Genomic DNA, 17563 nt, shown 5'->3' with positions numbered 1-17563 from the left:
TATATATAACTTTTATACTGTATATACATTAAGGGTAGGGATCCAATATATAGAAGCTGCAATAAGGTCTAGAAGAGCTGCATTTTGGCTACCATGGTAGACCATAAAAATAAGCACACACAATAATCTTAAGCAATTTAATTATTTCTGAACTACATAAAAATTCTTAACATAAATAAGTATACTTATCGAGAAATGACTAAAGTATGCTTAATTGAATGGCTGAAATTATTTAGAATGGCAATTGCTGTTTCCAATATAATCCTTTCAAACAAAGAATATTTGAAAGCAAAATTTGTTTAATCATAATTGTCAGGCAGAATTCAAATTTTTAGAAACAGTTACAATTTTTAATATAAATTATTTGCAATTGTCACAAAAAATAGATTAACTTTTTATTTTATTCAAAACTAACATATCTAGGCAATACATTTTAAACTTTTAAAACTATTTCACATACATCAATTAAAAGCTCAAAATTCAGAAAAAATTTATTTTTGAATTTATGTTTATTTTGCATAATTAATGGCAAAAATCAGATTCCCAAATTTCTTCCTATAAAGCCCAAGAAAATAATCATCATTCTTCATTCAGAAAATGGCATAAAATATATTTTTAAATCAAGTATTCAACTTGCATTTAAATTTTTTACACAGCAGCCATCTTGTGATATCATCTCATTAAGAGAAATCTTTATTCCAAGCTATTTACATTAGATATATTGGCTTATAGCTTGGAATAAAACCATTGTTATAATAAAAGATTATTATTTGCAATTGGAGACTGGGTTTTTGAATTGTTTTTATACAATCATTAGAATTGGCTCTACATAAAGGTAAAAAAAGGCAATGCCTTGGGCCTTGCAAACTTGGCAGTATACTTAAGTAGCTAATTCATAAAATTAGTTATTATTAAAAACTAATTGTACTGATAACTGTTGCATCTGCAGAACAATCATTTTCAAAGTTAAGACTGATCAAGAACTAACTCTGATTAACAGTGTGTTGAGAGAAACTTTCTTCACTTTCAATTGCATCCACCAAAAGCAATATCACTAAAGAACTGAATTTTTTCTTTGCAACTGATGAACTTGTTACTTGATGAAAGCAGTAGAGTAGTCTTGCAGATAAATTTCCTTATACTTAATGAATTTTCCAATTTCAATGATCCAAGCAAACAAAACTCATTTCTTTACAATCAAATGTCATTAGATTTAAATAAATTACTCTAAAACCACTTGACTGATCTCAACCAAATTTTATTTGGACAGCATATCCAGATCATTAATGTCATAAGCCAATGATGAGCAACCTTTTCTGGATTAAGGGCCACAAGGGAACTTCCTAGGCTTCCAATGGGCCACATACATTTTTTCTTAGAGTCAGACTAAGCCTACCAAAGTACCAACATGGTCCATAACAACCAGTACACTAAGTACTAAAATAATATATAGGCCTACTAATGATATGCAAAGTAATAATGTATACTTTATTCTCATCTTCACACTGGTTGAGTTTAGTTTGAATGTTCTTTGTCACAAAAATCAGCTTAATAAGTATTGCATAACAGCACAGAACAGAAAATAGAAAAATAAAGTTATACAAATAAAGCATCCATTAACCCAATTTTTAGGTTAATGACAAATAATTGCTAGATTACATTGAGCTATAATAATTGTATTAGTACAGCCTAATGTAATCCGACAATTGCTTGGCATTAAAATAATGTTGCCAAAGTTCCAAGGTCATATATTAAGATCTTGCAGATAACAGATTGCTCATGGCCAACATAAATACCAAAATCAGCTTATGCCATAGACATAAGCTGGAATTTTGGGTGCTTACAAAGTATACACAGCAGTTTAGTTCTGTTTACAAGTGTAAATAAACACATTACTCAATGTTTGCTTGACATTCCTAGAATTTAAAAAAATTTAACATGAGAATTGAGTCCAAACTCCAGCTTAACAGCTTTATATTTATTTTTATATTCATAAACATTGCTGGCTGGCAATGAGCTCAAAACTATTACATAAAAACTAAATTAAACTGTTGTGAGATAAGCAGTGGGTCAGGGGTTAATCTCATACTGACCACTTAATCTGCAGAGGCTGATAAAGCCCGATCTCGGAGTCGTTTGGATGGCTAGGAGGGCAAAACGAGTGGGGAGTGCGTCGGTAAGTTGACAGGTTTCCTCAGAGAGAGAGGAGACAGGTTTAAAAAATAACAAAATAAAGGTTTATTCTATAACTAAAGTTAATTTACAGGAGTATACATAAGGAAGTTATAGACTTAGTGCTTAAATGCAGATAACACAAATTTATCTATAATGACAATCTAACTAGTCACTATGCCACGTGAGAGAGTTTACAAAGGCTCTATAGTGAGAGAGTTATATTTTTGGTCAGGTATACCTTATGTTGGATGACAGTATGCAATGATCATTCTGGACTATGGAAGCTGGCTGGCTGTCACAGGCTTATGTCTTCTACCGGCTTCTCCTCGGACAGGACCAAAATGGGAGACACTTGTACTCAGACCTTCCTGATGATCGTGCGGAGGGACGGTCGCACTGAGGGGACGATTGCCCTGAACGTCCCGTGATGATTGTTTTTATATGATCGTCGTTGGCACTGAGCCAACTGGTTGTTCACTCGTTATGATGACTAATTAGCATGTGCACATTGACTAATTAACAAATGGGCGATGACTTGATTTTCTTCCTTCCTACCTTGTCGATGTGTAAGATTCGACACCCGATCTATTTCCATTATAACTTGCGATAAATTATTTTTTCATCCTCTAATGTAAAAATATGTTAAACTCAAACATTTATGCCCTCAAAACCCTCGGGCTCACACTGTTCTGAAATGAAGTTTGAGAGAAATCAAGTTTTCCAAATCAGCACTAAATCAGATATCATTGCTTCTATTTTAAAAAACAAACTCTAGATTTAAGCATAAATCTTACTCAGCTCAATTTGCAAATGTTGAAAAATAACAAATGCAATGTTAGTTGTAAATCTATTGTACATATTTTTATTATCTATCTATCCAGTGGCATCCTCTCTACAGAGGGTTGCATTTATGAACTATTCCTCTCCACGTTTCCCTATTCCAGACTTCTCTTATATCCTTTCCAGTCCAGTCCTTGATGTTGTCTCTCCAAGTCTTTTGGAGTCTTCCTTTAGGTCTTGTCCCCTCCACCAGTCCCTCAATCACTGTCTTTAGCAGTTGTCCTCCTGATCCCATAGCCAAATGTCCAGCATATCGTACTTTTCTTTGTTGGATATTTATAAGCAACTCTCTCCTCAAGCCCAGCCTGCCCAAAACCTCCGCATTTGTCATTTTCTCCATCCAACTTATTCTTTGCATCTTTCTCAGGCACCACATTTCAAAAGAGTTAATTCTTTCCATCATTTCACATGCGAGAGTCCATGCCTTGCATCCGTATGTTAATACACTCCAGATCATTGTCCTTAGGATCTTTATTTTCAGTTTTATGTTAAGGCCTCTGTTTGTTAATATATGGTAAATCTGATAAAAGGCAACTTTTGCTTTATTAATTCTGCTTTTAATTTCCATATTACATCTATTATCACTCGTTATCCAGCTTCCTAGATATTCACACTTTTTAACCCCTTCAAGTTCCTTATTTCCCAGAATGATCTGGAATTCATCCATATCTTCACTCTTTGAAACCTTCATTACCTTTGTCTTCTGTTCATTTATTTTCATATGGAATTTCTCCAATCCAGTTTTGAACAGTCGATTGTCGACAGGACCATGTTGTCAGCATATCTTATGTTATTTATCAAGCATCCATTGATTTTCACTCCTTCATTACAATCCTCAAGTGCTTCTGGCATCATCCACTCACTGTAAATATTAAATAGCAGTGGCGAAAGTCTGCATCCCTGTCTCACTCCTTTTTCCACCCTTATCCAGTTGGATTCTTCTTCATCAATTTTTATTATTGCTTTCTGATTTTTGTATAAAGCGAGAATAATTTTAATTATCTTTTTATCTATTCCAATTTTTTGAAGTATTTCAAATAAAACTATGTGATTAACATTGTCAAACGCCTTTTCATAGTCCACAAAGCACAGATAAAGATCCCTATTTTTTTCAATCATTTTTTCACCAATAAGTCTAATTAATTAATTAATGCAATGGCCTCTCTAGTTCCTTTGTTCTTTCTAAATCCAAATTTGAGATATGGCTTATTAAACTTATTATTCTATGTTTGTAGCATTCCAGTGTTCCTGCTATTTTGGGTATAGGTATAAATATTAAATTAGTAAAGTCTGTGGGTAGTTGTTCTCCTGCAAGAATTTTATTAAGAACATGACTCATTATCCTTCTTTCCTCAGAACGCATTAATTTAAGCAATTCCCCTTGTAAGCCATCAATTCCAGGTGCCTTCCCATTCTTCAATTTTTTCAAGGCTATCTCAACTTCATCCTCCAGAAATTTAGGGATTTCATCATAGTCATATTCCTCCTCCAGATGACATTCCATATTATCCTCTGTTTTATAAAGTTTTGTCAAATATTCATTCCATCTTACTAATTGCCTTTTCTTCTGCGTTAAAATTTCTCCATTCTCATCCTTTATTGCCCCAATTTTCATTCTTCTTTTCTTTCCTGAGATTAAATCAATGTTTTGATAGACCTTTCTCAAATCTTGTGACGATTCATGCTCTTCTAATTCATAGCAGATTCTATCGAGCCAGTCTTCCTTAGCTTTTCTTGCCATACTTTTCACTTGTTTGTCGATTGTTCTATATTTTTCTTTAGCATCTACTGTATTTGTGCTTTTCAATCTTCTTTCATCCATTTTCTCCAACACTTCTTTAGTAATCCAAGGTCTCCTTGCTTTTTTTCTCTCCTCTCCTAAAACCTGGTAAGCACTTTCTCTAATTTTCCCCTTCATATTTTTATTATTTTAATGTTTTTAACTGTCTGTTTCTATATTTAAAAAGTTTATATTATTGTAGCCCTAAATAAATTAACCCTCTACCTCCATTGTTCTTTTAATGGGTCTTAAAAATAAATTTTGCCTAGGGCCTCGTACATTCAGGGCCACCTCTGGCAATTGTTGATCAAATCTGAATGCTTTAATAGTATCATACTTAAAAAAAAAATTAATGACTAGATTTATATATAAAGTGAACATTAGTAAAAACTGTGGCACAAATTTTAATTATGAATATCAATAAATCTGTAATAATTATGTGCATCAAATAAACTCAAATACATCTTCACATTTTGAAAGAAAAATGAAACATTATTATAGAAAATTCAAATAAAAATGGAGAATATTATGAATAATTTTAATAATTAGATATAATGCAATTTGGCTAGATGTAAGCAGTTACATTAAATGAAAATAAGGTTCATTTTTGTGTCTGGCCACTCCAAATGCCAAAAGATGGCCTCAAAATTAGTCACACACAAATACCTCACCTAATGCTATCTAACCAGCTTCCCTATTGGCAAAGTGTTAATAAGAGGTATTTCTTCCCCAAACCTGAATCAAATTTATAAACTTATATCCTGTTTAATATTCACAGACCTTTTTTTTGTATGTATTTATGTATTTATAACTAATTGTGGTACTTCTTTCCTTTCATACAAATCAACTGAACAATCATATCAGCAAAATGCCCTTTTTCACTTGGTTTTGCAGTTCAAATTCCGGAAATGCATTAAAAATGATGGCTAATACACTGTTAATATCAATTGGCAAGTTTCAAAATTAAGACCATAAAATATTGGCACTTGAAATGAACAGACAATAATGTGAAAAATTATAATATAGAAAAGAGCAATGTTCCCTCTAAGCTGCGTAGCTGCGCACTGCTCAAACTGTTGCTGCGCACGAGAATTTATGTACGAGTATGCATACCGATTTGAATTGTTGTTTACTTATTTCTCACTCTGTCTGCAACATGATTATTGCTACTTATATTTCAATTAAATACATTAAATCATTGACAAGAGATAATATTTTGTATAAAAGTATGTTTTATACAAAATATTATCTCTTTTTTTAATCTCTACTTTATGATTAATTATTTTAATTTTTATAGAAAAAAACAAGATTTTATACATATATGCTCAGCAAAAATATTTTTTGCTCAGAGAAGTATATGTTCCACTCATCGACAAAAAAAATTAGAGGGAACATTGGAAAAGAGTAATATAGAAAAGAATATGTAATCTAATTACCATTAAATTAAACAGAAGCTTTACAAATATTGAATTTCTTTTATGAAGGTCATTACATTACATTCGTAAAAGGAATGAAATATTTGTAAAATTTCCTATTTAATTTCCACTACATCAACTGTAATAAAGTTCTCCAAATTGGTAAAAACTAACCACCTAAATACAACAAAATTTCAGAAAATATTAGAAATTAATTTCTTCTAAACTCTATTTTCAACCACAAAAATTACACAGATAAAAAGAAATCACAAGTGTTATCACTTCATCACAGTGACATCTGAAATGGTGGTGTATATTACTTACTTGAATGAATGTATGGAGGCCATTTTTGGCACTAAAAGCCAGAAACAAAAATAAATCTCATTTTCAGTTTTCTTAGAAACAAATACATCAAATAGCTCTTAAATCATCACTTGTTTTGTGTATGGTTGGAAGATTTTACTTTTAAGTTAATCAAACTCGAAGGTTGGATGTCATGCTGATCTTTTTACTAAAATAATAAAGAAACTTTCACAATGTATTTAATGCCTTTTAGTGAAAGTTTCTTTATTATTTTAGGTTTTGCTTGCATCACAATTAACACAAACAGCACAGTAGTAAACTCATTAACTTTAAACATGTGTATTTCTGAACAAGGTTAAATTTCCTAATGTGAACATAGTATAAAGACTACATAAAATACATAAATCACTACAGTCAATAGTATGTGTAGTGAATAGTTAAATGCAGATCAAAATCCACAATCAATAGTAAAAATATTGAAGAGTACAAAAAATTATGTCTTCATAATCCATCATATCACAGTCACCATTGATGATGATTCAAAATTTGTAAAAGTTCACTTAGAGACTTTAACATTTGGTAATTTAAACAGTAAAAGCGAAGACATAATAAAAAAAAAAAAAAATAGTAAACATTATGATGATTTATAAGAAAATTTAGGAATTATAAGCAAAATACAAAAGTACTAAAACAAAAAGCAATAAATGGAGATACTCCATGAATACTTTTGAATTCATTAAAAATACAATTTAATGAAATTTAAAATAAAAATAAAGATCCTACCAAAGAATGAACAAATGCCATTTTTAGATTTTCAAATTCTAAAAATGAAATTATGATAAAATGCTTTCAAAAAAATAATGATAAAGAATCAAAGTTATCTTCCATTGTAAGAAAACAGACTTGAAATATACACAAATTTCAAATTGGGAGCTGCTTTTAAGAGTTAATATTACAATTGGATATTAATTAAGTAAAAACTATAAAATATATTAAACTAAATTTATAAGCTGGTTTATTTACTGGATAATGCTGAACTAATTAACTGATCAAATTATAGAACTTGGTCTATAATTTATTTAGTACAGATTTGGAAGTGAAAATTGGATAAAAATAGTGGCGTAATTCTTAATGCATTTGCATAGCTAGCAAAAATTGTAAATTCAAATGTTCTAAATTAATTACATTCAAAACTGATTTCTGATTATTAATCTTAGGCAATTAAGCTGAATCTTGTGCTATCTTTGAACCAAATTTTATAATTTAATTAATAATTCGTAGACAAAATACAAAAAATATTTTTGAAGTCTTATTGAACATCCATTCACAATCATCAGAACACAACACTAATGGAGTCAGCCTTTCTTTATAGCAGACATGGGCAAATGCTGCTCTTTTTGAGTTACACGCGGTTCTTGCTGAAAGTGTTAATTTCTGCTTTTTATTATTATTTTTACAATTTTATTTTCACAATTTTGTGAAAATATGTTTATTAAAAAAATTCAATATTTGTTTTATATCATATAATAAAATCATGGTACAGAATAAAAAAGTACAGAACTGCGGATCCCATGCATTTTGCAAAATCTACATTTCAGCTCCCACTGAACTCTTGCTTGCCCACCCCTACTTTACAGGCTCTTCTTTGTGACACCACAGAACAATTTGATTACATGGAGAATACCCTGTAAAGAAAGATAGACTATGCTAATACAGTAGAGTCTCGAAAACTCGGCGCTTGATAACCCAGCAGTCCGGATAACTCGGCCACATCCTGGCAGAGCAAAAAAATCCTTAGTTAATTAATTTTCATTATAGACAGCTTTATGCCTCATAAAGTATTTTTCTGAGGTCTGTCTTATCAGGTAAATTACTGTACACAGTGTATTCATTAATTTTCATTTTCATGTAGTAAAGGCTCTATGCCTTCATAAAGGACGTACTTTTCCTTTGTTTAAGGGTATTTGGACAGTTTATTCTCTGTTGTATTCTCAAGTAAACAATACATACAAGTACAGTACAGTATTTTCTGAGGAAACACTCATACTTATTTTTTTAACCCCATTCCCGATAAACCGGCATTTTCACAAACTCAGCCACTCTTCGGTCCACATTAAGCCAAGTTTTCAAGACTCTACTGTATTAGTTATATTTCAGTGATTGTGAATGGAGATGAAGTAAGACTTCAAAAATATTTCTTTGTATTTTGTCTTCAATATTGTACAACTATATTTCATACTGAATTTGTTTATCTTTAATTAATAATTAGCTTAATTTTGGCCTGAAAATCCAGTTTATATATGTTTGACTATTGGAAACTGGTTTATGGTTGTTGGTTTTTATCTATACTGTTACAATTACTATTTTCCATAAATATTATCAGAAATTATTATTATAAAACATGTTTTTTAAGAAAAATAAAAAATTTGAATAAGTTTAATAATGTTTAGTTGATTTTTTAATATTTAAACATCTTAAAACAACTATTTTCATATCTGTAACTGGCATATGTAACATTTTACTAATATAAAGTACAGTAATACCTCAAGCTTACGCAATTGGTGAGACCGAGCGATAACCGCGTAAGTTGAATTCACGTAAGTCAAGGTATAATTTTGCAATTTGTGTAAAATCCAAATCAAATGTATGTAAGCTAATAAATGTTCTCGTTAATCTTATCTTGTCTTTTGATTCATTCACGGTTACAAGAAATCACCACATAGAGTCTCTCAAGTCTCCGTAGATATAACAAACACAGAAATAAATAACACAAAATAAATTGTAGCTATGCGTCGATTCTGCACGGCACATCCAAACATGTAAGCTAAATAATAGTGTGGGGGGAGTGAGTAATCAAGAGTTGCGTAGCGCTCAAACAAAAGACGAATCGATAAGATTTGAAAATCGCCTAAGTCGGGGTAGCGTAAGTTGAGGTATTACTGTACCTACCACCATCTCTTAATGATTATATTTTTATTCTAAGTATAATATCCTGAACTTGTTCTTGAGTTGTTTCTATTTTTACATGGAGACTGAATATCAAAAGCTAAACATTAGTACAGTTTTTTCCCACCTATTTCTATTTGATTTTGTGTTAAATATTGCTTTGATTCAAAGATCAATTTACATAATAAAATAAAAACTCAATGAGAGGAAGAATAAAATTAACAACTGAAAAACCATTTCAACACTATCAACGCTAATGCAATAATCTAGCAAAAATTTAATTTTATCGGAGTTGTCATAAATTAAACAAATAAATACAATCAAAAATATTCTCAAAGTTTAATAAATGTCATTTTCAAGATATCTGACTACACTTTACATAAAACAAATATAATCCAGTAAAAAAACAAATATAAATAATTCACTTTTAATCCAAAAGGCTTTTGTCTAATTTGTTAAGAAGTTGAAGTTTCTGTTAGAATGCAAATTATTTTATTATAATAATGAAATATACATAAACACTGCTTTTAGAAATGAAAAAATGTATTATTCTTAATATTTTTGATTACTCATTATCATTATGATACACCATTTAGATTTAAAATTCTATAAGTTTTTTTCTGCAGAAGTTAACATTTCAAACAATCTCAGTACTTTAATTAAAAACCTTATGAGGAGCACAAAATTGCTTAAAAATATTAAGTAAAACAAACTTACAGTAGAGCATCGATTATCCGACCCTCAATTAACTGTCACATCAGTTAACCAACCATTCTAGTTGGCAAATTTCAAATGTCCGCTAGTGATGTGTCGCTACAATATTTGGCTATGTCCTGGCTACTTTGATATTATTTTTATTAAATTTTTGCGTGTTTTAGCTGGCAACACTGGCTCGACCATAAAAGGAATGCCAGTATTTTTTTTTTTAAATACTCTTTCCGTCCTGCAGGTACTAAGAGGGCCTCTTATAGCAGGTCCATTATGGGTTCGGCCAGGCCCACAATGGGGCAACCGGGTGGTGAGGGATGGGGCCTGACATATCCAAACAGACCACCCCCCGAAAAATTCCTGGGGATTCCCTGACCCATCCGGATTCAATCCCGGGTCCCCCAGAGCGGTAGGCTGCCACTTTGACCGCTCTGCCATCCGGCTGTCTAGGGAGGCCAATATGTAAACAAGACTTAATTTTCTAATTCTGAGTGGAAAAAAAAATTTTGTTAGGCTTAACATCTATGAAAATTCAACGCGAAGTAGGTTAATAGCAATATACAAATACAGTGTTTTTCAACCTTCTTGAATATGCGACCCCTTTACAAGTTAAAAACTTCTGGTGACCCCCAGGGCCATATTAAAACTATATCAGTGATTTTAAAAACTACATACTGTATTTAATTTTCTTTCTGTTGAGATCTAAATATCGATTGAAAAACCAATTATACTGTAAAATAAACAGGTACAGCTTTCTCACTGAAATTGTAGGTTCTTTTATTGTAGTGTAGGACCTACAAACACTTGTCTTTTTCTTTTACCTGCAACCCCCGTGTAAGGCTTTGCGACCCCCCCTGGGGGTCATGACCCACAGGTTGAAAAACACTGTACAAATATACTATATTAATAATGTATTTTTTTCATTCTTTTCAGTTATCCGACCAACCTGAGTCCCCAATTGAGTTAGATAATCAATGCTCTACAGTATTTACAAAAATGACAGATTTCTACGGGATGATCTTTCTCAGCATTGTTAACTAAGAATGTTTAGAATAAAAGTTTCATTTACTTATTACAACTAGATTTCATCTCTATATGCTGATAATATATTGAGGATAACATGGAGTTAATAAAATGGAATGGATCTGATTAAAAAAATATATATGATTTTATTAATAAAATAAGTAAAATACATCCATTAAGTTTTTGTATGACTATGAAAATGTAATAAACAAATGAGTAATTATTTTATTGTGACATTGTCATGATGCCAGGTTGCAATTATTAATCATATTTTTAATTTATTTAATTTAATATATATGAGGAAAAAGCCAAAAGTTTCTGGCCTAACTGTATTTTAGACACAATAGGAATAAAATAATGACAGTAATAGTGCCATCTGTACATTAGTGTCTAATAAAACAGTTTTTCCTGCCAATTTGCTTAAGTTGCTTAGAAGCATTCATTTTAGTTAGATTTGTTACATTAATTTGTATCATGGTCGCCTCTTGCAGGATAATGCACTAGTGCACATGGCTGTCATTGCCAAGGAGTGTGGGTTTGAGGAGCTTGACTATACACCCTAGAGTCTGGACCTGGGTCCTAGTAATTATCATCTGTTTCCAAACTCATAAAAGATCTTTGAAAAAGTGATAGTGTTGCAGGAACAGTTTATAAGCATTTTGCAGACAAAACTGCAGACTATTTTTTCAAGGGTATTGAAATGCTAATTCCAAGATGTAATAAGTGTGATGAACTGCAAAGAAACTATACTGAAATATGACATCATTGTTTTATACCTATAATATCTAAAACATAGGCCAGAAACTTTTGGCACCTACCACATGTTCTCCACCTCAAATTAGTAGTGTCTTGCCCCTGTACATCATACTTTTCCTGTTAGCAACAGAGTTGTGCTAGTCATCTAACTCCTTTCAGGGGAAAAATTTCAAATTGAAATAACATGACTTCTGTTTCAAATCAGAAGTTATTATATAGTTAATCAGGGCCTCCTGCCACTACACTTTCCATATCTGGTCTCAATTTTCATCTATCCAACTCCATTCACGAGATTAAGGAAGGACAGACAGAGAGAGACAGACAACAATGGAAATCTATAGGTCTACATTTTTTTCAAATTGCAGCCCAATGATACCACTGGATTTTAATCAGGTTATAATATGGCTAATTAATTATAAAAATTATGTCATTTGAACTAAAGGTAGTCCAATTTATGTATTATTTCTTTATAATTAACTAGCTGTTATCCGCAACTTCGCTCGCGCGGATTTTGCAAGCGAACACCATTTATATTCAGTATTTCAACAACCATAATAATTGTTATATAACACCTACTGCTGAGAATCAAACAAACTGTTTTCAATTTGATCAATTTTCTGGAACGTTTACAATCGTTCTATAATTGAACCAATATGCAATAACAAATTTGAATTTAAAACAGTTCAAACATTTGGTTAAAAAATTGAAATATATAAAAATATTTATAACAATGTATGAAATGTTGTCAATTTAATACACCTAAGTACTCAATGAAGGCTAAACGTAGTTGTAAACAAAAAATTGCATCTAAAATAGTACAGCAGAAGCCGTTCTTCAGGTTAAGCCTTAAAGCTCTCCCTCTCCCTTCCAGCGGGGGAATTTCGAAAAAGCCCTTCTTAATGTGTTCTCATGACGTACCCTAACTGTGTACCAAATTTCACCTCTTTAGGCTCAGTGGTTTGCTCTGGGCGATGACGAATCAATCAGTCACCCAGTCAGTCAATCAGTCAGGACAAGTAATTTTATATATTTAGATTAGCTATATTATGACCTGCTTAAAATCCAGTAGTAACATTTGTTTAATACTATATATCAGGCTCAGTTTTATGTAATTATGAAAAAGTAGATATTCCATACCATTCTTAGATCTTAATAATAAGATTTGATAAGTAAACAGTTGTTTCCTCTATGTGTTTTACCCTGGGGTAATGCAGTGGGGTGTTTCGCCACCCCAACGTTTTAAAAGTTGCACTATTCATAGATTTCGCAAGAAATATTTGTGTCCTCTTCAGTAGCTTCATGATTTTATGTATAGAGCATGCTCAGAAATTACTACGATGTTGCAGAAATTCTAGTAAGAGAAAGACAACAGTTCTCAGTGGGGTGTCCAAACACCCCACAGTATTAATTATGTTTTTTTTTTAAATTTTACAAATATTTATTTAGTTTTTTTTATTTTTAAAATAACTATAATGTGACCACATTTATTATTTATAATATAGATAAATTATTTTTATTCACATTGATTATTATAAGTTTATTTTAATTCAAAATGGCTGACTTTCATAAACACACTGAGAAGATACCAAACATAGCAAGCTGCTTGTCATTTGAATTGAGTGCCAAAGTACAATGTTAGCTATTGAATCAGAGTGACAAAAATGCTTAAAAATCAATTTAGATTTTTACTATTGGTTTAATAATAAGATCTAATGTAATGATTTAGATAAATGTTGTTTTCTATTTTCATGGATTTATGTACTAATATAATATGTTATCATACCTGAATATAATCATATGTATAATGACACATGCCTTTACCAAATAAATGAGTAAATCTTTATGAATTTTTACTTACATGGTTTATGGACCCTAAAAAATGTTGGGGTGGACAAACACCCCACTGCATTAATGCCGAAAAAAACTCAGTGCACTAACGCAGGGTTTACATCAAATTTAAGCAATATTTATTTTCTACATCCTATATAAATTCAATTGCCTTGTGTTTACCCAATTTATTATTACAATAATTTAGTTTAGTTTTACATAATAAGCATTAGCTTTCTCTAAAGAGTAACCAATAAGGATATAATTTCTCATTTAGAAAGTTATATTTTATATATAGTTCTTATTTTAAGTTACATTTTATATTAGGGCTGAAATTCATAAATTTTTAATAATTTAGAAAAGTATTACGTAATCTCACATAAAATTATAACAAAATTAAGTAACTTTCAAAGTTATTTACTTTTCATTAAATCAGTTTATCAGAATAGCATGACTGCAACACTTGTGAAGAATAGGACAATGCAACACTTGAGTAATCTGCTAAGGTGGGATGCCTCCAGGAGGTCTTTCTATGAAAACACAGTGGTGTTATAGCATTGACTTCAGACATTTTTCTTTGGGAGAATGTTTTGGGGAAAATATTTCCTTATAAAAGATTGGTTTGAGGCCCCTGTTGGTGGGATCCCAAACTAATCTTTTTGCCCTTAAGAGTGTAAAAACAGGCCCCTGTTTATGTGTTAGACCAAGGTTTGCCAAACTTTTTTGATCATCGACCCACTACAAGTTTTCAAAACCTCACATCAACCCCACCAAAAAGTTTGTATTACAAGCAAAATAAAGTACTTACTATTTTAATACATTTCTTTTAATTTTGCATTTTTTTTCATTTATTGTATATTTGTTAATAATAACTTTTGTAACTGACAATCAATGAGACGGATAAGCTTGATCCTTAGCTTATCCTTATCTTAAGCTTGATAATTGACCCCCTAATAATGTTTATATCGACCACTTTGGAAACCTGTGTTAGACACACGAAGAAAACCCAAAAAACTTCAAGGTGTCCAATCCATTGATCAGGCACAAATCCATAACTAACTACTAACGCTTAGTGGTTTTATCCACCTGGCCATCAGCACACTTGCGAGGATTGTAAACACACGCTTAAGCAACATGGACAAAGCAATATGTTCAACCATTCATTCGTCTGATGTCTATCATTTCATCAATGAACTGATTAATAAAAAGACTAGAAAGTATCAATCAAAAATCATCATAACAAAATGTGAAATTGAGAAAAATATGGTAGAAATTACTTTTAGTATCTTTTACATTTATGGATATATATACATATATCCATAAATGACCTAAAAGTAACTTCTACCCATATATTCTTTAAACGCATGGTATTATTTACAAAGGAAATGTAATTGTTTATGTTTAGATATTTAAAAAATGTTACCATTTCTTTAACAGCTTCCCTGAGTGGTTTTAAAATCTGTGTAGTCTTTGGATCTTCCATATTTCTAATATAATCTATTTGATATTGCTTATATTTTCTACCGCCTAAACGTATTAATTCGGCTTTCTGGCTTAAATGTTTATTTATTGCGTGGACAATCGCTTTCTTTACTTGAAATAAATTAGAAGTTCGAAAAATTCCCATGAAATCATTGACCTGACATATTCAGAACAGGTTCGTGTGCGATTTCATCATGCTACTGCATGTTCCATTCTTCTAACGTACAATAATATGGTGAAATATCAATTGATCAGTTGAATGACTCCATTGGAAAGTATTATAAACGACTACGAATCGTATCCAATAGGAAACGTTTATAAAAACGTTCTCTTTTAACATGTTAGTGTTAGTTAGTGTGTAAAGTTATAAATTGTTTCTGTTGAAAAATGAATTCAATAAATTATTTTGTTAAATACAAAAACTTTTTTTAATATTTATATAATTCATAAAAATATTAATTAATACATTTAATATTTTTTTAATTTTAAAAATGTCTATATCATCCAGATATGAAATATAATTATTCTGCTTTTTTTACACACTTTCAGCCTTGTGGGCACTTACAAGTTAGAGGGTCTTTTTAGTAAGCCCATTCGGCTAGGTTCACAGGCCTAGCATGGATTCGGATGGTGAGGGACATAATCGGACGGACCACCTCCCGAAAAATTCCTGGGGTGCATATACTTTTGGGATCAAACTGATCCAAGATCACTTCGATCGTACAAATCGTGTATACAAACGAACTACTGTGATCCGATCGATCTCTATTTGCGTATACAAACGCCATCTAGGATCAACTGGATCTCGATCAAAATAATCCAAGCGGAGAGTAGGATCGTTTGGATCGGATAAAAGAGATTAAAGATGGCGGCTTCCATGGTTGAAGTTAAGCTGACAGTGCATTTCTTCCTCTTCCTATTACTATTTCTTTTGATTGTAATAAAATGGGAACAAGATCCTTCAGTAAATTTTCAAAAGTAAGTCGACTTACTCGAAAGTGTTCTTTAAAAACATTTGGCCTATATTCTAATGCAACCTCTGAAACATAGTTAGTTATTTTGCATACCGATTTCTTTTTTTTCTTACTTTTATATTGTGTTAAATAAGTAACCAAAATTAATTCTTTTTCCTCGGATTCTGAATCTAATTCCGATAATATTCCTAAAATGATTCCTAAACTTGCCGCCATCTTCGATCCTACTCGTACACTTTCCGCCATGACAGAAGCTATCTGATCCGATTTTACAGATCGATCTATACAAAACGAAAAGTATATGCATCCCTGGAGTTTTTCGATCGATCCGTTCGGATTCGATCGCGGGTCTCTCAGAGCGGTAGACAGCCATCCAAACCGCTCGGTCTTTTGACCATCATTCGAAAATACTAGTCTTGTGAAGTCTTCAAACTGTCAAAAGTCGCCAAATTTTGAAATGTTTCTTCATTGCACAAAAACAGAGTATTTTCTTTAAAACATTTGATTCTTGTCAACCATATGGATGCAATCTTCCAACTGAGTTTAAGTATTTAATGCAGATATACAGTACTTTATTACAAATATATAGAATATAAAGCATATTTAAATTAAATATTTTTAAAAAGGGATTAAAGGTTTATTGTTAATCGAGTTTAAAAACTTTTCACAAGTTCAAGTTTTATTTTTGATGTTTCTACTTTTCCGGCTCTATTATATACAGGGTGTATCAAAATGACGTTTTAAAAATTTGGGGGATTGTAGAGGATTAAATTTTGCACGTTTTGATATAAAGAATCCATAGCCGGAAATGTGATATAACGGTTTTACAGCACTTTGCACTTTGCAGTCGATATGCTGAATGAAACAGCAGAACAGTGGCGTGCCGTCATTAGAAGCGGTGGAAGCGCCGCGTTCCTTATATTTTATAAAAAATAAACACATATTAATTTTAATTATATGAAAATAATCGCACGATATTTTATTATAACCGCATTATGTATCTTATTACAAATTTCTATACTACACGTGAAAAAAAATAAGATTGCTATTGTATATTCAAATATTAGTGGCGGAGTGGAATCTCTGTATTGTCAGATTCCAAAAAGCCAGATTCGCGCACACGCTTTACAGAGCACCAACCTCACCCGGTTTAGCCGGTGGAAGCCTACGACCTTGGGTTGATGCTACACATATAACGCTTCCAATTCTATCAAGGACCGGTTCCGGGTCGTTAGCCGCCCGGCCGCTAGACATTTGGCCGATTACGTGAATAACGAGTAGATTTATAACTTAACCCAACCGATAAGAATTTACTGGTATGTTTTTACGATAGT

General features: G+C 31.5%; 1 protein-coding gene across 1 annotated transcript in view; it reads right to left on the bottom strand.

Annotated features, from left to right (window-relative positions):
* The window catches only part of LOC111624553 (glycine--tRNA ligase-like), a 50904-nt gene extending 35334 nt beyond the window's left edge, over window positions 1–15570 (bottom strand). The window contains exon 1 of the mRNA XM_023367426.1: window positions 15197–15570. Within this exon, the coding sequence (XP_023223194.1) occupies window positions 15197–15400 (204 nt within the window). The 5' untranslated portion in view covers window positions 15401–15570. The remainder of the gene's footprint in view (window positions 1–15196) is intronic.
* Window positions 15571–17563: the final 1993 nt, after the last annotated feature.

The sequence above is a fragment of the Centruroides sculpturatus genome, unplaced genomic scaffold (genome assembly GCF_000671375.1).
Source record: "Centruroides sculpturatus isolate CEXI.00-Female unplaced genomic scaffold, Cexi_2.0 scaffold15, whole genome shotgun sequence".
NCBI classification, from domain to species: Eukaryota; Metazoa; Arthropoda; class Arachnida; order Scorpiones; family Buthidae; genus Centruroides; species Centruroides sculpturatus.
This window is presented reverse-complemented; position numbering and strand designations above follow the sequence as displayed.